This window comes from Brugia malayi, assembly GCF_000002995.4.
Source record: "Brugia malayi strain FR3 genome assembly, contig: Bm_v4_Chr1_scaffold_001, whole genome shotgun sequence".
Lineage (NCBI taxonomy): Eukaryota > Metazoa > Nematoda > Chromadorea > Rhabditida > Onchocercidae > Brugia > Brugia malayi.
The window spans coordinates 4714588-4741677 of NW_025062475.1; the positions used below are offsets into that span (position 1 = coordinate 4714588).

General features: G+C 22.4%; 1 protein-coding gene across 1 annotated transcript; it reads left to right on the forward strand.

The window, feature by feature from the left end:
• Positions 1-929: 929 nt before the first annotated feature.
• On the forward strand, positions 930-26645 carry Bma-acy-3 (Uncharacterized protein; the record flags this gene model as incomplete). Its single annotated transcript, XM_043076561.1, has 23 exons — positions 930-1229; positions 10515-10664; positions 12376-12482; positions 12977-13088; positions 15749-15870; positions 16064-16222; positions 16444-16704; positions 17162-17279; positions 17680-17777; positions 17924-18008; positions 18861-18956; positions 19317-19537; positions 21657-21774; positions 22194-22346; positions 22690-22761; positions 22883-22975; positions 23094-23199; positions 23704-24026; positions 24251-24475; positions 25107-25354; positions 25490-25603; positions 25777-25917; positions 26492-26645. 23 exons carry the CDS (start codon positions 930-932, stop codon positions 26643-26645), a joined length of 3576 nt encoding a protein of 1191 aa, XP_042932495.1.
• Positions 26646-27090: the final 445 nt, after the last annotated feature.

The following is a 27090-nucleotide window of genomic DNA, read 5'->3' on the forward strand; positions in this document are numbered from 1 at the left end:
ACTAAATATAAATCTTTTATTTGTCTTTTTCGTCTGGTTAAAACGAAACGAAAATTGAAATGAGTGGTTGTTAGTATTATTATTTGTTTATTCCATCATTATATATATTCTTTCATTTTTAAAAAATTTTCCTCTTTTTGTTCTCTTCCTTTTTTGTTCTTATTTTCAATTAATGAATAATTAAAATTTAATTAAGAATAAATCTATTGTTTTAGAAGAAAAATAAAATAAAACAAAAAATATACTGAGTGTATTTTTTGTTTTATTTTATTGCGTTATAATTTTAATTTCAATGAATAGATGATTTTTTTTTTTTGATTCCAAAAAAAAAAAAAAAGAAAGAATGAATGAGAGGAAGAGAAATGAAAGAACGGAAAAATGAATAAATAAATTGATTAAAATTTTATTCGTTTAATATTTTTCATTTCCAAAAAAAAACTTTTTTAGAATATTTTTAGATATTATTATGTAAGAATTTATCCGTTGCTATTTACTTCTACCTTATCAATTAGTACTTATTGCGACGACAATTATATGCACAACAACGACAACAGCAAAAACAACAATAGCAGAAGCAGTAGCAATAATTTCTATTATTAATTACTACTATTACTATTATTATTATTACTATTGCAATAAGTGATATCATATTTTTTTTTCATTAAAATCTACAAAAAAAAAAAAAGAAAAACAAGAAGAAATTCAATATTATTTACTATTTATTTAAATATTATTTAAATTTCTGCTAAAAATTTATTTCCTTTTTTTTATCTCCCCTAATGGATGTTACATTTGGTGATCAACAATTGGAGCAACTTTATCAGCAATCACTTCTATTCCACTCACATGCGCATTTGTTACATTTACAATGCATTTGGACTGCTTTTTATCTATTTACTGCTTTAATTCATTTATTACAATTTGATTTTATGCTAATAATTAATGGAATTAGTGCTATAATATGCATTGTTTTACAAGCATTTCTACTTATTAAGCCAACTTCTATTCGTTATATAATTTATGGTATTGTGCAATTAGTTGCAACAACAACAATTGCTTTATTACCATATGGTTATTCAGCTCTTTTACCTACTACATTAGTAATTTTTACAATTTATGCTCTAATACCAATAAAAATTATTTACTCATCAATTATTTGCTGTATCTTGTCAGTGCTACAATTATTGGCGCTTATTTTTCTTACCCAAATACCATTTGCAATGAGTCAGGTAATATTTTTTCATTTTATATTTTTTATTTTTCTTCTGTCATCCGTTTTCATAATTGATAAGTAAACGAGTAAGGATGAAAAAAAAAGATCAAATGATAAAATATTTCATACAATCTATTTTATCATTATTTTGTTATCTTAATTTAAATCATTTGCTGTCATTTTTTTTTTTTTTTTTTTTTTTTTTGCTTCAAATTTTTTATAAATATTATGCTAGTATAACCTATGTAAATTGCTGTATATATATAATTGAACATGTCACTAATAATTTACTTATTATTGAAAAATTTTTTTGATTTCCAAAGTTTTTACATATTTATGGCTTTTTTTTGCTTGGGATACATTAATTCAAAAATTCTGAAAAAATTGTTGCTCTTTTAAAAGCCGAAAAATTTTCAATTTCATGCACTAATTATTATTTATTTTCGCCTCGGTTATTAATAACAGGAAATCATAAATTAAATATGAGAAATTTAATCGATAATATATATAATAATATTTCATTTGTTTAAATTTGTTTAATGCCATTAATTTTAATTAACAGATTGAGCGGATCACAATTCAACAAAATTTACTTTACACTTCTTACTATCTAGTGTAAGTAAACAAAGCAGCTGTAAGTTAGCAGCATAAAAGTATAGTTCAGATCATCGTTTATCTGTCTCTTATTTAATTTCCATTTTAACTTCAATTTTGATTCTGAAATAATCCATCATTGCTTAAAAATTGATTTGCTGTTAAAATTTGCATTGATACTCATTTTCTCAGCGAATTTGAAATTCTTTGTCATTTAATTTTAGTAAGAAAAGATATGGAAGGTAGAGAAAGTGTGAGAGAAAAGAAGTGAAAACGAGAAAGAGCGAGAGAGAGAGGGAAGAGAAAAGGAAAAATAGTGAAAGAGATTATTAACGATAGCGAAGAATGCAAAATTTTCACTCTTTTCAGTCCATTTACATTTTTATATAAGGATGATTAACTGATAAGTGATAAATTTTTGTGATAAGCCAACTGATCAGATTTCTTCTTGTTTATGGTTTAACAGAACTTTCAATTTTTTTTTTTTTTTCAAAAGGAAAATTAATGCTAAATTAACCACAATTAATTTTTTTTACACGGACTATATTTTCAAAATAATTAGTTAAATTTTGAAATTACTTAATCTGTCTGTTTCACTTTATTTTACACTTGCAATTTACAGCCTAGCCAGTATTAATGCTTAATGTTCCATTCAGTTTATTCTTGTCTAAAATTTAAAATTTGCCTAATCATTCATTAATTAATCTTTTTTAAGACCAAAGGTTGCAAAAAAAAAAAAAAAAAAAAAAAAAAATTTGCTTAGAACAAAAGGAAATTAATACAGTTACTAATAAATTATAGTATTTGAAGCACATCAACAATTTGACATTATATATATATTCCTTTGCAGCACTTACTTCGCTTCTGCTTAATCATTCACTAATTAATATTAAAGAGAAATTCGGATTTTCATTTAAAACTTTAAAATTTTGATTATTTTGATGGAAAGTTGACTTGAATATTTCTTTAAAAAAGTAACTATTTGTATTTATAGTTTCTTCCTGAGCAATTTTTCGATATTTTATTTTTATCTTCTGTTTCAGTAAACTGAGTTATAGCAAGAATAAATTAAAATTTTAAACTAAATTATGTTTTTTGCTTTCAAATCATTTCTTTTTTTTTAAATTACTTGAATAAATAATTAATCGTTACTGTATGGAAAAATATGAGAATAGGAGAAGATAGGAATATTTGAAATTTGAGCAATTGTTTCTGTACTAATCATAAATATGCATTGAAAGCATTTATCATCGTAACATAATATGAAATTACTTCTTATTTTCAATATAACATTAAATCGTTTCTATTTTCAATTATTTCATCTTTTCCACTGTACTAATTCTTCAAACAAATGCTTCTTTTTTTTTGAAATAACAATTATTCATTGTTATTGCTAATAATATTGCTCAGTTAATGATTTCTCTTTCTCATATATCTTTTTTAAATCTTTTGAAAAATTTCCTTTTTTTTTAAAGAGAATCGTTTTGAAGAATTTAATTTGCTTGTTGGTATTTCCTCCCAGTCCCTTTCTCTCTCCCTCCCTCCTTTCTTATTTCTTTTTATTTTCTTTTGCCTAATAAACTTTGAACTTAAATGTATTTTAATTCAGCGAAATTTGAATGAATGATTAATAAATGAATAGGAAAATAAATTAAAAGGTAAACACATATATATTGTTGAAAATTTTGAGCTTTTAAAATTAAAAAAAAAAACAAAACAAAACCTTTTGAAAATCAACTAATATTAATCGTACTTTTCCTCTTTCATTACTTTCTAAATTTATGTATTTTTTTTTATTTTATAATTTTTCTTTTTTCTTTGCTATTTTATTTACTCTTTTTCTTTTTTAATTCTTATTTTTGTTTCATTGCTCATTTTTTATCATTTCTCTCTCTTCTTTCTCTTATTTTATTTCCTATTTATGTTGAAATCTATTTCTATTTGCACTAATAAATAATAATTACCAAATTCTCATTTTCTTCTATCAAATATTTCCTATTTTCCATAAATTAATTTAGTTCAATTAATAGAAGGAAAAAATTGACAGATAATTAATTGATTGATAATGTGTTGATATTAACAATTAATAAATAATCATTGTTTTTTGTTCTAACTTATTCATATTTCTCAATAATTCAATTCTATTCTTTTTTTTTTTTTTAATATTCAACCATTGTTATAAAAATTTTTAATTGAATTTTAATTTTATGGAACGAAAAATGAATTAAGTGAAAAATCCTCTTTTTTTCCTTTCTCATTTTTTTTCCTTGAGATCCATTTAAATAAATGCCACTTTAAATTTAAGATATTGCCAATCAATTAATTTATCGATTGCCTTCTTTGATTGGGTTATTAAATAATAATCATTCCCATATGTACAAAATTCTTTCCTCTAATCTTTCCCAAATTTCTTTTTCAAATTAGAAATCTTGCAAATTTTTACATATAAAAAAATACTAAATCTGCTCATTAAATATGAAATAATTTATCGATTAAACAGCAAATGAATTTATGAATTAGAAATGTAATAAATTTATTGATTAAAAATGCAATAAATTCGTTGACTGGAATGAATTTATCAATTAAAAGTGAAATAATCCAAAATAAAATAGAAAAAATTATTATGCCTCTAAACTGTTTACACTTTTCATTGAATCAATTTTTGTATACACTTTTGAATTAAATTAATTTTCCTAAGCTGATGAAATCTACTAAGTGTGAGGTATTGAAAAAAAAGTGAAAGAAGTATGTATGAAGCATTAAAAAAAAAAGAAACTTTCTACAAATTTAAGAAATTATCTTTTAATTTAAGTGCAAGTAAATGAGTAGGTATTAATTCAAGGGCGTATAGACAACACTATCGTTTCTTTTTCCTTCCTTTTTTCTTTAATTTCAAAATTTTTATTCGTTTTCTTTTTTTAAATCGTACTTTTTTTTGTATTGAGCTTTTTTGTAAGTATTATCATTAGTGTACTTTATACATTACAAACTGAATTTAAATTGTTAGTGGTAATGCATTTTTCAGAGTTTTTTTTTTTTTTTTTTTTCTGAATAAATAATTCAAATAATTCAAAGAATCCTTTCTGATAGTTGTGGAAAAAAGAAAGAAAAATAAAGGAACATCTAAATTTAATTTTTCTAAATTTAGAAAAATTTTTCCACGTAATATATCAAAACTTATTTTCTCACATAAACATATAAATTTGTGATTATGATAAAATGAAAAAGTTTGATTTATTATAAATATTTTATTAAATGAGATATATCTGTTCTTAAAATTTTGAAGATTTATATTTTATGGTTTTTTTTTCCGCAATTCTTACATTTTTGCTTTTTTTGTTTAGTAAACAAATTGTTTAGAAAAAGGAAGGAAAAGACAATTGAAAATTAATTAAAATGATGAAATATATTAGTTAAATGTTTTTTATTAACAAAACATAAAAATTTATTTTATTCATTTTTATTTTCTATTCATTATTTTCTTTTTCTTTTTTAAAAATGATTATTATAATTCCCAATTCATGCTATATTATTCATTAATTAATGTGCAATCATCTTTTTTTTTAAAGAAAAAAGTTATATTGAAATATTTTGGAAATGGAAAATGAATTAAACAAAAATTAATTTCATCCTGATCTATAGTAATGGAATGAACATTCCTTCGCTAGCAGTTTTCACTATCTGATCAATCACTTCTTTTCCCTTTCTCTTTTTTTGAAATTTAAAAATTACTGAGAAGAAATATCATTTGACAGTTGTTTCGCAAAGCTTTTTACATAAGAACAATTTTCACCCGATAATTACCACATTACCACAATATCAGCAGTAAATGTAAAATGATGGAGGACAATGTGAAAGGCGAAAGTAAAAATTTAAAAGGCAATTTGTAAAATATAATATTAATTAACTAATAGATTTTGATCGATGTATACTGCAATTGGTTTGAAATTATTAATCACTAATTTATAAGATCGAGAAAATTTTTTAACTTAACTTAATTTATTATAATTAATTTATATCTAAGGAACGATGAAAAAAAAAAGCAGTGCTTTATTAATTTTTCTTGTCGTTAAGAAATACGATTTAAGAAAAACTTTTATAATTTATTAATTAATATTTTTTTTCCTTATTTACTTTCTAAAAATTTCTTTGTTTCGCTTTTTAGTGTTCGTTTTTTTCTTTTGCAACGATCTTTTTTTTAACTTTAGAATTAACAATTCATATTGAAAATTCGTTTGATTTTGTAGGACAAAAAAGGAAATGAAACTGTTTTTTTTTTTTCTATTTTTTTTCTGCTTAAATAATTTAAAAGAATTTTTTTTATTTTTCCCTTCATTCAATTCATTTATCATTTCAAATAAATACTACGAAAATTAAATTTTTTTTTCTAAATTTTTTTCTAAAAAAAAATTATATTAATAAATTGAAATTCAGTAGTATTTATTTTCAGTTTTTCTTTTCTCTTCCTTTTTTTCTCTTTTTTTACTTAATGTTTATTAATATAACATTAATTGTAATTAATTAATAAATGAGCAACGAAGAAAAAGAAAAAAGAAGTGGTTGTCATTTATCATTGTCTAAATATTTGGTCTTTTATCAATTTTATTTTAAAAAGCAGTTGCACATTTTTTTTCTTACAATTTGTCTCATTCAGTGAAACTCTTTTATAATGTTTCTTTCCCAAAGGAATTTGAGCATGAAATTTGGAAAATTAATGAAATATAAATGTATATAATAAAAAAAAAGTCATCTATGTATTACTTTTATTTTATGATAAAATAAAGTATAATAAAGCAAAATTTTCGAATTTTACGGAATCAGTTATTATTATGATTATGATTTCCTTATCAAACAAATCACTAATAGGTTTTACAAAAATTTAATTTGATTAAATGAATCAATTAAATAAATTGATTGTACAATCAATGCTCATTTCATGTTAATTGCTTTATGATTTTACTATGGCATAATTCGAAATTCAATTTGATATATATATATAATATATATATATATATATATATTATATATACTTATCGTTGTCTTTCTAAATTAGAAAGATTCTGATACATTTTGAAACAAAAAATTTTCATTACAGAGAAGTTTACTTTTCTATTCTCCTCTTTTTTCTTTATTTTTTATTTCCTATTTTTACTTTTTTTTTCATTTTTGTTAAAATTTCCAAAAAAAAAAAAAAAAAAAATCAGATAGAAATCACTGAAAATAAGAAGAAGAAAAGAGAAAACGAAAAATTGTATTTTCTATTTCGGAAATAAATCTTAAACGGTGCAGAAAATGACAAAATTTGCATTGTAATAACAAAATTAAATAAAAAAAAAAATGAAACGAAACATTTTTTCGAAAAGAAAAAAAAAGAAAAGAAGAACTTAGAGAAGTTTATATGAATGAAGTAATAAATTTATCAAATTAATAATTCCTCTCTCTTTTCTCGGCGTTTATTCATTCTTCTTATTCCTCCGCTCCTACCCACTCTTTCCCTTCCCTTACCTACCCGCATTAATCAATCTATTATCATTGATATTATTTACCCGCACATTCATTTCATTTGATCGTCAATTCACACACAAAAATCATTTTGCTCCATTTATAAATTTTCATACATTATTTGAATTTATAAAATGTTAATGCAGACAGACAGACACATGCAGAGAGAGAGAGACATACATAAAAGTGAATGTAATAAAAAAGAATACAAAATTTTCCGTTTTCATATAATTATAACCCGGAAATGCTAACACTAAAAAGAATATATAAAGGAATAATAAGAGAAAAAGAAAAAAAACGGAAATGCAAAAAAGTTTGAAACGGAAATGGAAATATGAAAAGAATTTGTCCGTATATATCCGTTAAATAATAAAATTTGCCACAGAAAAATGGGGTAAAATTTTATTATGTTAAATTCTCTTTAAATATTTTTTGCTTATTAAAATGTATATTTATTTTTATTTTATTTCATTTTATAAATGGATGAATGAATAAATGTAACTAATGAAAGTGTAATAATATGATTAAAGGAGCGGAAATATATGAAAAAATTTTTTAAATCAGTACTATTCTTATGAACTTTTCTTTTTTTTTTTTTTTGTTCTATTCTTTTGTTTGATTAAGATTGAGGGAAACAAAGAAAAGATCAGAAACACTTTCAAAAATTTGAAGGACAATCGGCATAAATCAAAGGATGTTAGTTTAAAAATAATTCTAAATAGTTAGCAAAAGACAATGGCAAAGATATTCAATTTATGCATTCATTCATATTATTTATAAAAAGGAATATAATTTGAATGAAATATGTTTTAATGCAAATCAATCCTCTTTAATTACAACATTTTGTAACTTTTATTCATTTAGCAATGTTTTATTATTATTATTATTGAGAACAATAATTTTCTGTGCAGTGTTAAATTGAACTTTGAAAGATTCGAATTTTATTTGACTCATAATTTTTAATTGACTTCTATAAACTCTTATCATTAATGGATAATGTATTTTATCAGGAACTTTTTTTTGTGATAAGATATTCATAAATTTGAATACTTCAATTTTTGCAGTAGTGAATGATTAATCACGGTGGATTGATTTATCTCATATCAGATCAAAAAAAAGAAAAACCACTATCGTTGAACGCTTGATAACACTCATTCTTAACAAATGATTAATTCCAATTTGTCAGAAAAGCTTTAATAGTAAGTAAAAGAAAATTGAACTTACGATGATAATAACCATGATATTAACAGTGATAAAGATCGTGATAATAACCTTGACGAGCTTCAAATTTTTAAAATCAATTCGTGATAATCTATTAAAATGAACAATTCGATAATGATTGTTTGATTGTTTCAACAATTCTTTAATCTTAAAAATGATTATTCGCAGCTTTCTATTGTTATTTAATGCCCAAGATTTAATTATTTGAATTAATAAATGAAAAAATTAAATGTTAAAAAAGTATGAAATGAAATATGTCATAATGTATCATAAAAAATGTAAAATATATCATAATAAATGACTATATGTAATGTTTGATTCTTTTTATCTTTTCAAAAAAGAATTTATTCGCAAAGGAATTTTAATTTAGAAAAAGAAATGTTTTTAGAAAAAAGTCATTTAATTTGCCTATTCATCATTACCGTTTTTTGTAATCGTTGAAATTTTTACAATATTTTTTCCAATATTTTGAAAATTATATTATTTTTTAGACGGTAATGAATTAAATGAGATGTATTATTTAAAATTCTAAGATGTTTGTGAAATTTAATTATTTTTGTTTTTATTTAGCTAATGTGAATCAATATAGTATTCGATTAATCGTTAAAGTTATAATTTTAGAAAAAGAAGTATTTTTTGCCTGTCTTTCAAGTACTAAAAATCATTAAATCAGTTTCTGAAATAATTTTATTTTTGCTTTTATTTCAAAATCTTATTTCTAACGACAATTTATACTTTTTCTTTCCATTTCTTCAGGTATAGTAAATTGATATAATCTATGATACTATGAAAAGAAAAATCTCCAAGAATGATTATATCCATTCCAGAAATTATTTTATAAAATCAATTTAACTTTGTTTTTCAAAAAGTGAATTTTTTCAAATGATTTTTTTTCCTGTGAAAATTTTATCATTAAACAAATAAAATGATAAATATTAAAAAATATTTTCCTTTTTTTGCTTTTTTTAATAAAAGATAATAAATATATGATAAATCAAAGTGATATGATATGGCTCCATTGAGATTTCATGAAGAGAAGAATAATCAATAAAAGTTGCGACAGCACAAAAAAATGATATATATGCATTGCTTACTTTTTGTTAATTCAAGCTGTCCAATCAGTTTGGTCTGTAGCAAAACTAAAATATTTTAAGTATATCACTTTGTCAGTGAATCATATTTTTCATCGTACAAACATGGATTAATTAATGAGAATAATGTGAAATGGTAAAAAACAGCTGTGGTGCAAATAAAATGATTGCGATAATAATGACATTAAAAAGGCATACTTAGACTAAATAGAGAAATAAAAAAATAAATTAACTGAACATTTAATTTTGATCAACTTACCTTAAACTTACTATTATTAAAATTTAATTTGAAACCAATAAATAAGTTGGCTGAGTGATTTTCATAATTGTGGTGCAATTAATTTTCTGTTTCCCTTTTTTTTTTTTTGACTTTTTGTTCACAAAAAATAGAAATGTTGAAGTCAGCTATTAATTTGTTAGCAATTTAAAATAAATTAAATAAAATCATTTGAGCCAAAAATTTTTATCAGTAAATTCAAAATAATCGCTCTCATAAATTAATAGATGGTGGATTGATTAATTAATAATAAAAAAAATGATATGCAATGTATTGGTTAATTAATTAATATGTAGGAAATTTGCAATGTAATATTTTATTATTAAAGTAAACTAGAGTAGAAGAAAAGAAGGTAATAAGAAATTTAATTATGCACAAAAATTTTTTGATAAAATATTATATTGCATAGTTTCATATGTTAACTATAGATTTTTTTTCTTATTTGCAAACAACCTCGTATTAAATTATAAAAGATTTTATTGCTTTTCAATGTTTTATCAAACTTTGATCAGTTAATTTTTTCAAAAAAGAATACTTTTAAATATTTTTAATAGCAGAAAAAAGTATAATTTTAATTTTTAAATATCTTCAATAATATATATATATATAATTTCAGTTTTTGGCAATAGCAATTTTTCATGCGTGGGTACATTTCATCGGGTTTTATTCATATTCAACACGTGAACAAATTTGCCGTGCTGCATTTCTGCGTGCCAGAAATGCATTTGCTGCAGAAAAACGCGCTGTGCAAGAAAATGCTAAACTTGTTAGTTTTCTTTCTTTTTTTATATTTACATTCTCAAATTTTTTAATTTACTTTTCTTTTTTTCATTTTACCCTTTTGTCCTCATTAAATTATTTTTTTATATGCTAAAATATTTAATTGCTTCAGTCGCATCTCATATTTTATTCTTATTTTTTTTATTTTTATTTTTTTTTTTTTCATTTAAAAATTTCCAACTGGAATAAATATTTGAAGAAATTCATTAAATGAAGTAGTCTTCGAGTAGTTATTTTTTACAGAAATTAATTTACAATTTTTTTAAATATTAGCTTTATCTATCCACTTGAAAAAAAATAATTCTTTTTTTTAATTTTTTTTCATTTAATTTTAGCTAATGTGATAGCAATGATTTTACTTTCATTTGTCAATGGAAGCAAATTTTTTGTATTTCTATTAGATTGATAATATTGATAAACATTTTGTTCTTTCAAATGGAAAAAAATCACTGACAGAATTGAAATCTTTTGGATGAAAAATTTGAATTTAGAAAACTTTTTAAAAAACTCTTTGGATTAAATATGTGTTCTCTAAAAAAAGTCCATCATTGCTTTATTTCTTTGCATTTTCTTAAAAGTTGTAATTTTTCCTTTTCTAAAAATTTCTGAAAAAACCAAATGAAATGATCAAAATTCAAAAAATTGAACAAATATCAGAACTGAAATTTGAAAAAAAAAAATAGCAAAGTTTTATACTTATGCAAACAAGTAGCAACAACAAGAGCACCAATCATTTCTGGTTGAATTTCAAAAAAAAAAAAAAAACGAAAAAATTTGACGCTTTAAAGATTCAAAAAACTTTAAGATTTTCAATTAAAAGTTTTTTGATAGAATTAATTGCATTTATATTATTTATGAAAAGTTAATATTGTTTTATATTTAACTAATTTAAATCTTCAATTTCTTTAAGAGAATCTTAGCAGTAAAATGACTCATTCCTCTATTAGCATTATCATCAATTACTTATTATTTCATCATTCCATTGTAGTAGGGGATAAGAAGAAACTAAATTTAAAATGAAATAAATTTTGAAAATTTAATGAAAACCAATAAATTGACAACATTTAAATCAAAATTAATTTTTGTAGTAAATCTGACTGAAGTGCTAAGTTATTCTAAAATATAAATTCATCTAAGTTTTCCTCTCCTCTTCTCTCTCTCTCTCTCTCCGTTCCTGAATTATGTTATAGTAATTATAAATCAATAATTCATTTTGATTTGAAGCATTCGTTTTGATAAAATCTGCATAACATTTGATTGAATGATTTACTTTTGCAAATAGTCATTTTCCAATTGTTCAAATTTCCACTTCGTCTTTCCGATTTTCTCCCCTGAGAATACATTTAATCAGTCAATCAAATGTTAGTATTTCAAATAATTTAAGTGTTATTATGGTTATAAAATAGTAAATTTTTATAGTTGATAGCAATGCAATATATTATTTATCGAACAATATTACAACAAAATAAATTATAAGATATGCAAATTTGAGCAGAAAATTATCAATTTAGTTTAAATAAAGTATATATTTAAATATATAATATCTTTCTTTTTTCTTTTGATTTATATAAAAAAAAAAAAAAAAAAAATGAATAACATTGAATAATAGATGGAGCAAATTGAATTGATTAATGAATTAAAATAAAAGTAACAAACTTACAAAATTTTAAAATTATTTTTATATTATTATATTTCAGATGGATTTGCTGCAAACTGCAGTACCATCACATTTAGTGCATGCAGCACGTCAACAATTTGCTAAATCTCCGCCAACAATTTATACGGAACATTACAATCAAACTAGGTTTTTCTCTTTTTTTTTCGTTTTTCTTCAGGAATTTTCAATATATGTATATATTTCTATTTTTTCTTTACAAAGCATAAATAATTTTGCCATAATTTCAAATAATATTATCATTTATGTGTTATCATTATTGAATGATATCTGAGAAAAAATCAAAATGATAGCTTAGAAAAAAAAAAAAAACTTAAAAAATTGATATGTTTGGTTGAGCTAATTTCAATTAATTATTACATTTAGCGTTGTTTTAATTATTATATCATATCAATGATAATAAATGTAGTATTATCATGTATTAGAAAAAGTAAAAACTTAAAAAATTACTGCACATTTCATGAAAATATTTTCAATTAATTAATCTAATTGGATTTTATTTATCATCAGTGAGAGAAAATGTAATATTATCATACTTTATGAATATGTCTTATATTCAAGATTATTTTAATTATTTGGCGTTATTTGTTAAAATGAATAAAGTAAATATAAATCAATTTCAGTGTTGTATATTGTCGCTTAGTTGGTTTGGAAGATGTCTTGTCATGTTGTAGTGCTCAAGATTCGGCGCAATTGTTGAATGAATTTAATGCTCGAATTGATCAAATTATCAAAGTAAATGTCATTTTTTTTTCCCTTTTTTAATTTTTGCATTTGATTTCTTAGCACAATTTCCATAATTGTTAAATTCATTAATGCATCCTTGATTTATAAAATTTCCACTAAATTTTATAATTATTATTTTCACTATCACAAAAGAATGTAAACTAGAATTAGCAATTCTTATTCAGTAAAAAAAAGTACCAAATTATTAAATATTAACAGAAAAAAAAAAATGTTGAGCAAAATTGTTTCAATATTAAACTCAGATTTGTTAAAATAATGATTGTTTATAAAAAAAAAAAAAAAAAGAAGAAAGAAAGATAAATAAAAATTAATTGTTGAAATGTTGTAGGAACTTTCTCGTTGTCAAATCATTATTTTTTTATTGAGAAGAACTCTTTCCTCTCTCTCTCTTTTTCCTTTTGATTTTTTTTTTATTACTTTAAGCTTGTAAGGATATTTTAAACTTCTAAGGATATTAAACTTTAAAGTGACTTTGTTAAAATCCATTTTAGTGATTGAGTATAAAAGAAAAAAGAAAAACGAAGGAGAGAAAAGGAAGAGTGAGAAAAAGATTGAAATAATCTGATTGATTGATTGATTGATATTTTATATCATATTACATTTTTATCTTTCGTCTTTTAATTTGAAAAAAAAAAATGTTAAAGAAAAGAAAAGATAAGAAAAATGTAACATTATGCAAATTTTGATTATTTCAACATTTTTTGTTCATTTATATTTTACGTATGATAAAATATAATAGCAATTATTAGAGAATAATAGTTCGATAGTAAAAATTAACGAGAAAAAGATGTGAAATTTTGTAAATAGATGGAAACAGCTGTTGTTAAATAAAAGTTATATGTTTATACTTCGAAAGGGATCAAAGAAAGAAAGAAAGAAAGGAGGGAAGGATTTTAGAAAAATGACTTAGCAGAATTTTTCTAGCTGACTAAAAAAAGTTTGATTTTATTCTTTTTTTTTTTGGAAACAGCAAAAAATAAAAAGAAGAAATGAAAAATATTAAAGGGGGCAAGCTATTTAATATATGTCTTATATTATCAAAGAAAAAAGAGAAATAAATAAGTTTTTTTTTTACAATTAAAAATTAGGATGAAAAATTTTATTTTGATTTCTAATTGGAGTTTTAAAAAATTTAGTTTAATTTGAAAAGAAATCAAATTAAATTCTTTTTTGCGTTATTTCAAGATATTTCTAAATAGCGAAATGAAAGTAATTGTGATGATTTGTTCAATTCATTAATTGATTTATTTGTTCTTCTTTTTTTCTTTACTAAAAATAGAAAACACAATAATACTATGCTATCATCATTGGATTAATAATAAATGAAAGAATTGAAATATTTTAGTTATTATTTAACTTGTTTTAAAAAAAGTATGGCTTAAAATTGGTTTTTTTCACTTTTCAAAAAAACAATATTCCTAGTATGTTCATAAATTTGAAATTGTTCAAAAGGTTAATCAATTTTGATTTTGTCAGTTTTTAATTATTATTTTTTGCTTCTCTAATTCAAAACAATGAAAGCAAGAGAGTACCATTATGGAATGGAAAAATGCAAATTAAACGGCAAATTAAATAAAATGTTGATTAATTTGTCGTAATGAATGAAATATCTATTAACAATTTGTAAAAAAATCTGAAACAGAAACTCTACGTTTTAAGAAACATAAAATCCATACATGTGGAGATGATTGAGAACATATTTTGAATTTAAATTGAAATTTCTAATTTAGATATTTCAATAATTCTGCATTTAATATTCTAATTTTATCAAATTTTTATGATTATGCGATTTTTCACAATAATTTATTATCGGAATAAAATTTATCAGAGAAAAATAAAACAAAAATGCTAAATACATTATTATTAAATAAATAAATAAACAAATAAATCAATAAATATATGAAGAAGTGAGAGGTTTTGATAACATATAGAAAGGACTTTAACATTAATGTCATTGTCACATTGATAATTTACCTTCTATGATTTCATTTCTCATTTTGCTCTATCAGTTTTTCTCATTAAAACAATTCCTCTTTTTTTTTGAGGTAATTTATTTAACGGATGACCTTCTTGTTTATTTTCTTTTTGTAAAAAATAAACGAAAAATTCAACTGCAATAAAATAGAAAGTTATATTAGGTATTAAAATTGAAATGAAATTTGAATTAAATAATTTTGCTTAATAAAATTTTTGCACAAATATGTTTGAAATTGGAGCGTTGAAAATTTCATTGTTTAGAGAAAGTATTATGTGCGAATTAAATTTTTTTTTCTCATTTTTTGTATAAAAATTTTTACTGTGTTAACTATCAATTTTTGATTTAATATTACTTCAGCTTATATAATTTATTCACTAATTATCATTATATATGATATATAGTTTATATCAAAAGGCATAAGATTTTATGATATAAAACAAAAAAAGAAAGAAAAAATATAAATTCATTTTAGAATAACAGCAAGCAGCAAATGCTTGTTTATATTAATTATTGTCTTCAATAAATAAGAAGTAAGCAAATAAATATAAAGTAAATAAACAAATAAACAAAATAGGTGTTAAATAAAATGGAAATTAGGAAATATAAACGGGAAAGTAAGATGAAAAGCAAATAACTAATTAAATAATTTAAATATTGAAGTTTATTACAGAAATGTGGTTGTATTCGTTTACAATCCGATGGCATTCTCGTAATCTCAGGTATCCCAGCAGCACGTGATGACCACCTTAAGAATGCAATTTCTTTTGCATGCGATTTACAAGCACTTATAAGGTTGAATTTTTTAATTAATTAGTAACTTTCATCATTTTTTAATCCTTCATTTTTCTCAATGTTTTTTTAAATTCTTTCACAAAATTTTTCCAATTTTTTTTTCATTTCTGAATTTTTATAATTATTTATTTATTTATCAATTAATTTGTTCAATAAATATGCTTCAATCACTTTTTTCCTTTTTTTTTGGCAGGAGTTTTTGTGATGCAACAATTGTGGATTTGCAATTGCGTTGCGGAATTGAATGTGGTGCCGTATCGTGTGGAATATTTGGCTTAACAAAATGGCATTATGATGCTATTGGATATCCGATTGAAGAAGCTATTAACATTGAACGGATTGCACCTGAAAGGTATTATTCTCTAATTTTTATTGTAAATTGGGCTTTAATCATAAATTTGATTTTTTTTTTTTACTTCACTCCCTTATTTTTTTTCTTTTAAACAAAAAATTAAAATTGCTAAAAAGAAAAAGTATTTCAATGGAATATATATATAGTTTCTACTTTGTTTTTTCTTATTTTTTCTTTTTTTTTAAAAAGCGAAAAACTAAATCTGTTAAAAGATATTTCAGTGGAATATATATGGCAGATGGGGCAAAGCGTCAAGCTGAATGTAATTTTCGATTTGAAAAATGTGGGCAACTTTGGCGCCTTACAAATGATCAATATTATTATTGTGATAGCAATTTATCATCATCAATATTATTTCCAAATTTGAAACGATTTTCATTAGTTACAATACCACAAGCAATTAATAGGCTATTACAAACAATATCATCGGCTAATGATACTTTACTTAAGAATAATGCTACAATGGGTGGACGACGGAAAAAGTTTGTCGTTTTGTGCAAATTTATTTAAATAAGTATTGTAGTGATAAGTGTGCAATTAAATGTTATATCAAACTTTTTTTTTTTGAAATAAAATATTAAAATACGCTAATATAATAATGGCGTAATAAAATTTGTAAAAGTTTGATTAATATTTCTATTATTTCTACTTTTTTTAAGGGAATTTGATTAAGTTTGTACTGGCAATCGTTTATTAACGTTTTTCTAATTTAGAAAAAGTTATTTAAATGGATTAAATACCAAATATAATAGCACGAAAGAATTTATTAGTCTGCTTTTTACAATCAAATTTTGATTGAATGTTAAGGGAACGTTGACAAAAAAAGAAAAAAAGAAAAAAGGAAAAATGACTGAATTTATGGAAAAAATAAAATGGTAATAAAATTTCTGCAGTGTTAAAATAGATTTTTGAAATGATTAAATTAAATTATAATTACAGACGAATGGATAAATTATCATTGATGAATGGAAAAAAAAGTACTGATAAAGATAATACTGGCAGAAGTGTAATGCACAGTTGGTTATTATGCTTTCGAAATCAACAAATGGAAAAAGCGGTCAACTAACTTATTATTAATTAATTAATTATTTAATTAAATATTTAGTTTAGATGCATTTGATAAATTTATTATAATTTCAATTCCTTTCTTACCTTTTATTTTTTTTTAGCATTTTTGATGAATTAAATAGTGCTAACTGTTTGATAATTTTACATTTGTTTCCCTAAAATTGAATTTTAGAGAAAAAAATGTGGTTAAAAAAACGAACAAATGGATGACTGCTTTTTTATAGCACCAAAAAAAAAATTTATAATTTGAATTTAAATATTCAGCTTAAATTTATTGGTACAAATATTTATTTCATATTTTTTCTTCTGCTTCACTTTTCATATTATTCACATAACTGGTAGAAAAGACAAAAACTAACAAATTTTTAAAATATTTTTATTCATTTTAGTATCAAATACAATTTGATCAGTGGTTTGTGCCAGCATTAGCTATCAGTATACTTTTTCTTGTTGTCTATGGTATTTATCATGTTTTGGTTTTGCCAAGGTTAGTTTGTTATGATATGATATGATATAATATAATCAATGTTATATAGTTTTTTATTTTAATTTTTTATTTATGCTATAATTAATGCTTAATATCAATAAAATTTTCTTTCTTAATTTTGCATTATGGTAAGAATTATATTTTAGGCAAATTTCAACGCTTATTATGATTATCATATCATTGGCTATCATTTTTATGATATTACTCACACTTTATGCAAATTTTTTCCAAGTATGTTTGTTATAATCAATTATTCAATCATGACAGCTTTTTTAATTTTATTGCTATTTATTACAATTTATTCAATTTATTATTATACCATTAGTAAATTAAAGATGGAAAATAATTCGTAACGTAACATAACAAATGATAATTTGCAATTCTAAAATAAATAAACTGTGACGGTATAATTAATTATTTGAATTGAATTTAGTGTTTTTATCAAAAAGGGAAAAAGGAATTAAAATGTTTTTTTAAAAAGCATCAATAAATTGTTTTGTGCAATTAGAGTAGTAATAATAATAATTATAATATAATTTATAATACTAATTAATGATGTTAATAATAACTAATGACATTAATGGCAGAACTAATAATTATTGTTATGGTAATAATTAATATTAATGGTTTGTAGTAATAGTAATAGTAATAATAATAATTATGTAACAATACCAACAATAATTAATAATTATAATAGTAACTAATAATAATGTTGATAATAGTAGCTATATTATGATAATAATAATTAACAATAATTAAATAATAATAAAAGCAATAATGTTAAAAATTAATAATTACGTTAATAATAATTAGTAGTAACTAACAACAATAATGACAACAATAATATTAATGATAATAATAGTAATAATAGCAATAATAATAAATAAAAAAAAAAAAAAAAAAACATCCAAAGTTGTTGAAAATTACTTTGCTCCTTCATTTTTTCAGATCATTTAACATGTAACAAAATTGTGATGAATTTAACTGTGAAAATTATTCGATAGGTTTATGATTTATCTTAATTTTTCATTAATTTTTTTTTTCATTTCCTTTTTATTCTTTTAAAATTAAAAAAAATTTCAGAATTTTTGTCAATTTATAACGAGGACAGCTATTGGTCATACAGTTATTATTTTATTAATTATATCACTTTTATTTATATGCGGCATTGTTAATGCAGTTTGTTTTTCCTTTTTTTTTTTTTATTTCCTTTCATCTTTTTTCTAATTAAAAAAAGAAAAAAAAAACGAAAAAAAGAAAACATTTTATTCGTAAACTAATGCTGTAGGGTTAAATGAGTGAATATATCAGGATAAGTCTTTAATTTAATTAAAATTTATTTCATATCTTTATTCATATTTTTCAAAAATATATAAGTGGGCTATTTTCTTTATCAATGTATAATTTTTTTTTTTTCTTTAATTTTTACTTTATTTTTTAAGTTAAAGTTTAATTTTTACTTTATTTTTTAAGTTAAAGTTTGGTTCGTTTAATTTTATATTTCATTTTAATATTGATCAAAACTTCGATCAATTTCAGTTTTCCTGTCCACAAAATTCAAATTTGACACCGCTAGATGAATGTGGTATTGTACATTTTTCACAACTTAATTGTGCCTTTTGGATGCTTCTCACATCTGTTTTCGTACGTTTCCCGTCATTGGTACTATTTGGCGCATTGCTAGTTGCATTTGCGCTATATTCTTGTCATACATTTATTACCCATCCGATGCTTTACGTCAATTACGAGCAATTTGTTACGTGAGCACTTTTTCTTTTCGTATTTTATGAAAAATATTTCCATTAATTCAACAAACATTTACAATTCTCGGTAATATTTATTTATTTAATTAATTAATTTGTCATTGTTGTCGAAAATATTTTTAAAATTATTTTACAATTTATGTTTTACAAGAAAATGAGCTATTTTTTTCTTTAAAAAGCCGAATTAATGAGAAAATAATTATTATATTATTGCAATTTAAAAAAAAAAAAAAGATAATAAGTTATTGCAATACTACCTTCTAATTATAAATCAAAAAATTTTGCAATAATTTTCGACAAATAATTAAGCTAATATAAATTACACGTTTAACATTAAAATGATGTTAAATATAAAGTTGAAATTGCTTCAAATGATAAATTATCAATTAATTTAAACTTTAAAGTACTTTATTTAAACTATTAAATTTTCGATAATATAAGCTACAAAAATTTTTTTTAAGCGATAATACAATTGCTTGAGCAAAGACAAGGAGGGACATAGAGAGAGGGAGAAAGAGAAATGAAGGAAGAAAGAAGAAATGAATGTAAAATTTGCATTCATTTTATTTCAAAAGTTTTCGAAATGAATGGAATGTTTGACCAAAGATCATTCATTCATTCATTGAATGTATCCATTACTTGAATAATTTATGCATTTTTTTTCCCATTTTTAATCTTAGCTGAAATTTTTTTTTGGAAACAAATTCACTCGTTGGATAACTATGAAAGAGCGGGAAAGTAAAGAAAATAAGTGATTTCTTTTCTCTTCGTTTTTTTTTTTTAAAAAAGAAACTAATTTTATCGAAATTTTTTTTTGGTTAAAATTTACTCAAAAAAAATTGTTTCTATGTAGTAAATTTACAAATTTTGTTTTTCTTAGAACTTAAAATTTTCAGCTAAAAATTTACCCCATTGTAGAACTTTTGGAAGTCCAAAAAAAAAAAAAAAATTAGCTAAAATTTGAAACTTGTTTCATTTAAAGCGGTCTACATAATTACTATATAAAATATTTCTCGTTATTAAATCCACAAAGATTAAATAATGTAAAATTGAAATTCTATAAATTTTTCAAATACAAGAAATGAAATTTTTTAAATTCATTTATATTACTATTGAATTAGTTTTATTATATTCTAATCAGTCCTAAGTATGTAGATAATTTGTTTTGAAAAAATTAGAATATCATTTGTTTTGTCTTTTTTTCTTTACAAAAAACAAAAATGACAGTACTGCAACAAAAAATGTAATCTACCATGTGAATATTAAGCAATACTTACATGAGTATTAAGCAATTACCATATATCATTAAAAAGTACTACGTGAGCATATATTACTAAACAGTAATTAATACGTAAGCGTAACAGTAAACTGTATATCCATTAACAGTAGTACTGAAATGTTACGTGAACGTAAACATATCATTTAATAGTATTACGTGAGCATATTAAACAATATCACTTAATCATATCCAACGTTACACAGTTCTATTCATTTTTACAAAACTTTGTGTTGAAAACAAATTTGAATTTTTTTACATTAAGAAGTTCGGTTGTAAAATACACTGGAAATTTTTCAAAATTTCAAAATTTCCTCATTGATTTCTTTTTCTCGAGGAAAAAAGAAATTGCTAAATTTTCTGAAAAAAAAGGAGAAAAATGAAGAGACTTTAAAATAAGAGATTTTTTCTTTCTTTCTGTGGGTTTTTTTTGAAAACGATTAACAAATATTACTAATTTTTAAAATACATTAAAATCTATATCAAATTATTAATTGCATTAAAATTTATCTGAAGCATTCAGGTTTATTTATTTACTCTACATATAAGTATTGGAAAAGCAAATAATATTTAGTGTGGGGAAAAAAAGAACTGTTTGGAAATATTCCAAGTAAAAATGAATTAATAAAGTAGTAATGATATATAATAACAAAATATTTAAATTTTAATTTTGATAATTTGAGTGTATAAAATATAGTAATGTGACATGTTAAAATATAACTGGTTAATAAAAATTAAAAATTTAACTGATAGTTGAACTTATAATGAAACTTAATATTGCATATTGTAATAATAATATTGTAATTATAAATTTCGCACGTATAATTGATTTATTTATAGAGTAAACAATATTGAATTAGAATTATTAAGTAGCCTTTTCATGTTGTCATTGCTTATTTTTCTTCATTTTCGAAGAAATGAACGGATTTTGCGGCTTGAATTTATGTCAAAACTTAAGGTAAGTTATATTTGAGCTTAAGATTAGTTTTCTGTTAGAAATGAATTGTGCAAAAAAAAAAGAAAGAAGAAATTACCATTTCTTTTCTTTTTTTTGGAAAGCTATGAGATCTATATTATTACTGATAAATTGCAATTACTGATTAATTAAATGAAAATCTGTTTAATTGCTCTTTTTTAATTGGTAAGAAAGGCAGAAAAGGGAAAAAAATCTTACTGAAAAAAAAAATTGATTGGATTTATTTTATGAATAAATAATTCTTTTTTTTAATCAATTTTTCATTTGCTTTCTTTTTCCCTTTTCTTTACTTTTTGATGATTAACTTTAGCATTTTGATCTCAGTTAGGATTCATTACAGCGATGTAAATAGATTTATGAAGAACATTATGATTAATTAATGATTAATTAATTAATTTTAGGAATTAGATGAGACATCAAATGCTGAACGAATTGAATTAGCTAATCAACAAATGCTTCAAAATGCTCTACCGTCGCATATTGCGCAGAGTTTTCCAAGCAAATCTGATCTTTACCATCATATTTGTCATAGTGTTGGCATAGCTCATATCAGTGTATGCCATTATCATTTAATTAAAATTGATAAAGTGCTACTGAGGAGGAAAAAAAGAAAAATTCTTTTTAAATATAAAGAATTAAATTTAATTGTTGTTTGAAAATTTTTTGATGGGTGAATACGAATTATAAACACAAATCTTTCTTCTATAAAAAAAATTACAAAAATTTTTGTAAAAAAATTTTGGGTAAATAGTTAAAAAATGTTTTGGAAAAAATGGCTGGAAAAATTTACTTGAAAATAACAGAAAAAATTATAACTTATTTTTTAAATTTGGAAGTAATTGGGTTTGAATTGCTCTTCTCTATTTTCTAATTTTTTTTTCTTTTTTTCATTTATAGATTTTAAGCGATGATGATAATGGTGAAACTGCCGTACGAAATCTTAAAAATTTAATATGCATTTTTGATCAGGTAAATATGTTTGTTTATAACTTTGCGGAATTTTACATTTCACTTAACTTTTAGGATTATTTAAATTATTTCATGTCATTATTTCAGAAATTTCAGTAAAGAAATGCTTTATCTGTTTTAGATTGTTATGCAACATCGTGGAATTGAGAAAATTCGAGGATGCCAAAAAAATTATATTGTTGCAGTGGGTGTCATCCCAGATTTTTGTAAAAATGTTCATTTTTCTAATGTTTATTCATAAAGTGCAAATAAAACAATTTTTTAAAAAAATATATATATAATAAAAAGATATATAATAATTTCTATAATTAAATTTTTGAAATAATTTGCAGGTTCACGATACGCCATCAACAATTGGTGACTTACTTGCTGAGCTTACGCAATTTGCATTAGATATTTCAGCATTTGCAGCTGATCATGGCATTTCATTAAATATCGGCAAGCTAATTTAATTTTAAACATAAATTACTAACATAACATTTCTTTTATACGTTTAAATTTGAATAACGCATAGTAATGGAAATTGAGGTTTCATTCTGTTTGATATCAAAATGTGTGTGGAATTTAGAAATTTTATTTTGTTTGAAATGATTTTTCATATCTAATTATTTATTAATAATTATAATTTATTCTTTTCCTTTCTTTTTTTTTTTTTTTTTTTTTTGGTCTAATGCAACATACCAATAAAGTTAATTTAATTTTAATAAATACAAAAAGATAATATTTGCGAAAATGTTTTACTTCTTCCATATACACTTGATTACTTCTTTTATTTATTGTTCAAAAAGAAAAACAAATTTAAACTAAAATTATGAATTAATGAAATTTACTTTTAAACTATATTTAAAGTTATTTTAAATACACAATTTAATGAAATTTTTTTTTAAACAGATAAATTAAAGAAAAAGCATTGAAGACAATGTAATATGAGATTTATTTAAGGTATTGATTGCGGATCAGTTCTATCAACTGTTATTAACAATCAAAAGCCTACATATGAATTAATTGGTATGCCGTGCTTGGGTGCTCGTACCTTAATGCAACATGCAAATTGTTACGGTATTATGGTATCCGAGGAAATTTATTTAGCACTTAGGCCAAGAAATTTTAATTTTGATTCAAGGCCAATCAAAATTTCACGAACACTTAATGCATATGTATTCGAGGATAATTATCCGGATACCAGTTATCAGGCTGATGAAACAGATATTAATTCATTATCTTTACCACCAGAGCAAAATTCAACATCACAAAATCCATTAGAGGTTTATTTAAATTATCTCTTTATTTTTATTTCAATGTATTTCTTCAAAAAAAAAAAGTTTTTTTTAGTCTATTTATTTCTTTCTTTTTCATTGAATTAAAATGTATTCCTTCAATTTTGTTTTGTTTTTGTTTTTATTTGTAAATGTAAAAATGTTTAAAAATGATATATGATTAGTTCGAAATTCAATTACCATCTACTGCGATCAATATTAATTATTTTTAGATGTTTGCTTCAATGAATTCCTCATTTTCATCTGAAGTATATTCAATCGATGTTGGCGTTGAAACGGATTCAGAAATGGAATGGATTACACCGGAAATGTTATTGTATGAAAAAAATGCTGAATTTGCAAATAATACACAACCATCAACTTCATCAGTTCAACTTTCAGCACATGTTAATGAAAATTATTTCGATTCTCAAGCATATATATCGTCTGATTCACAAGTATATTCCTCTTTCCTTTTTTTTTTTCTTTTCAAACAAATTTTGAAATTTTACTAATAATTTGAAATAAACTTCAACCAGATATTTTGAATTATTTTATCAAAAAAATTAACTTATAGTAACTTTTATGCGTATATATTCTTTTTTTCTTCTTTTCATTTCCTCTCTTCGCCTTTCTTTTTTTGTTTATACAAGTTTATGCAAGCAATATTCTATTAATAATTGAAAAACTTTTAAATTCCATTAATAATTTGGAATAAGTTAAGTTAATAATTTAAAAAAAAAAATGAATATTTTGCAGACACTTTATAAAAAATTTCTCACAAAATGAGAAACAAAAATTTCCATAAAAAACTGAAGCGAAATTTTTAAAAATTTCATAGAGAAATTAGTGAAAAAGAGTATTAAATCATTTTTTCCTTCTTTTTTAAAATAGCATTCATTTATTATATTGATTTTCTTTTTTCAATAGAAATATTAGACAGTCATTTCATATGTTTCTAGCACAAAAAATTGCACATATTTTAATGATGGAAAATAAAATTTAATTAAATTTAAAATTTGAATTTTTTTCCATGAGTGGATTAATGAATGAATGAAACATAAAATGATATGATATACATTTTTGTAGTGTAATCAATCAGTGACACCAGAACGAAATCGTCGTCTTCGATTTTATATGAGACGAACTCCAAGTTGGTTGAACCGATCGATGACATCGGATACAAGTCGAATATTTGATGGAAATGATAAGCTTGCTGCTGCAGCAAGTCGTGTTGATCGAATGTTAGCTGAGTTAACAGCTATTGCTGATTTTAATCCGACACCTGAAGATCATCCGTTTCCAACTGCACTTTCTACCTCAACGAAAAGTTTGAGGTAAATTAAAAATGATAAGTTGTAAAGATAACATAAAATTTTATTCAGCTAATTAATTCAAAACGATCATTTTAAATTTTAAATCAATAAAATTTTGAAATTTTGAATTTTGATCTTTTTAATGTTTTTTTAAAGAAGAGATATATCAAGTGCTTGTCACACCGAATATGATAATGCTGAATCAGAAGGTAATTGGTCTGATTCTGAAATGCACAATGATCGTTTAGAACGACTTCACAAAAGTTTAAGGTGCTGTTCAAAAATTTTGCTCAATGTAGATGATATCATTTTGTAGCTATAAAAGAAAAGTCATATTTAATTATTTGATAATAATTAAGTATAATTAATTTGTCGATGGTTAGTTAATTTGCTATATATTATTATTACTATCCTGATATTGCACAATACATAAATGATTGCAGAGAATGTAGTGGTGTAAGTAATCCACAACGACAGAAGTGTAGATTGTGGAGTCAAAGTGATAATGGTAATGATGCTGATATTGATAGTATCTGTTCATCAATTGGCACACCATCTTTTTTTAGCAATCTTCGATGGAATAGGTAATGCTTAAAATCATATTTACATACATCAGATATGTTTACAAATTTTAGGATTAAAATGTAAATCTTTTATATAAATAGACAAAAATATTGCATCAAAAAATATTATACACATATCATTAATTCTCTTTTTTTAATAACTATTATTTATTAATACTTGCTGTATTATAATTGCAAAGATTAGATTTGTATAATAATTTTGCTTACAATAATTTTGTTTGTAATCAAAAAGTAAACGAATAAGTAAAGTAAACAATAATTATTATTGTAATTATTATGAATTATGATTAATATGTTCAAGAAATGCATAATAATTATTAGTAATCAATGGTATTCTCTCAATAAATGTGATTCATTTTTAATTATTGAAAAAAATTTTGTTTCTCTTTCTTGAAATGAATTAATATTTGTTAAGCATAAATTATCATTCAATTATTTTAATTTATCATTAGAATAATAATATTGTCAGAAAATTCTAGCATAAAGGATGGAAATTTTTTCTCTATTTTTGAAAACTTTTTTTTTTTTCATTTTCGTTAAACCAACTTTAAAATTAAAATGTGAATTTTTACAGTGTTCATTCGATTGGTTATGAAAATGAATATGAATTTGCTTCTAAAGAAGATCTCAAAGAGATTGCTCGTAGTCAAATGGAAGCGTTAAGTCGCGATATACGTATGAGTTTTGGTGATTACCAACTTACCACTTTTTCAAATCATACTCCATAAAAGAAAAAGTAGAAAAAAAAAAAAAAAAAACTAATAATTAATTGATAGAAATTTTAAAAGAGGTGAGAAAAAAATGAAATAACATGAAAAATTAGAAGAAAAACTGAAATTTTTATCATTTCAAAAAAAAACACATATTATATGTAAAGAATAAAAAAAAAATGTTAAAACTCAAAATTTTACAAACTTGGACAAATCCTATAATTAATTTATCAATTTTTGCCTTATTAAAATCATTAAGAAATTTGTTCTTTGTATAACTAAAAATTCATTTGCTGACAATTAATTTTGACACCTTTTGTATATTATTTATTTTTTAAAGTTTTCACTGTGTGAAATTTTTATTTTTAATGAAATAAACTTGAAAAGTTTGTTCTTTGTTTGTTTTTTTTATTTTTTGTTTTCCTTTTCGTTATGTTTTACATTTTATTTTTGTCTCAAATTT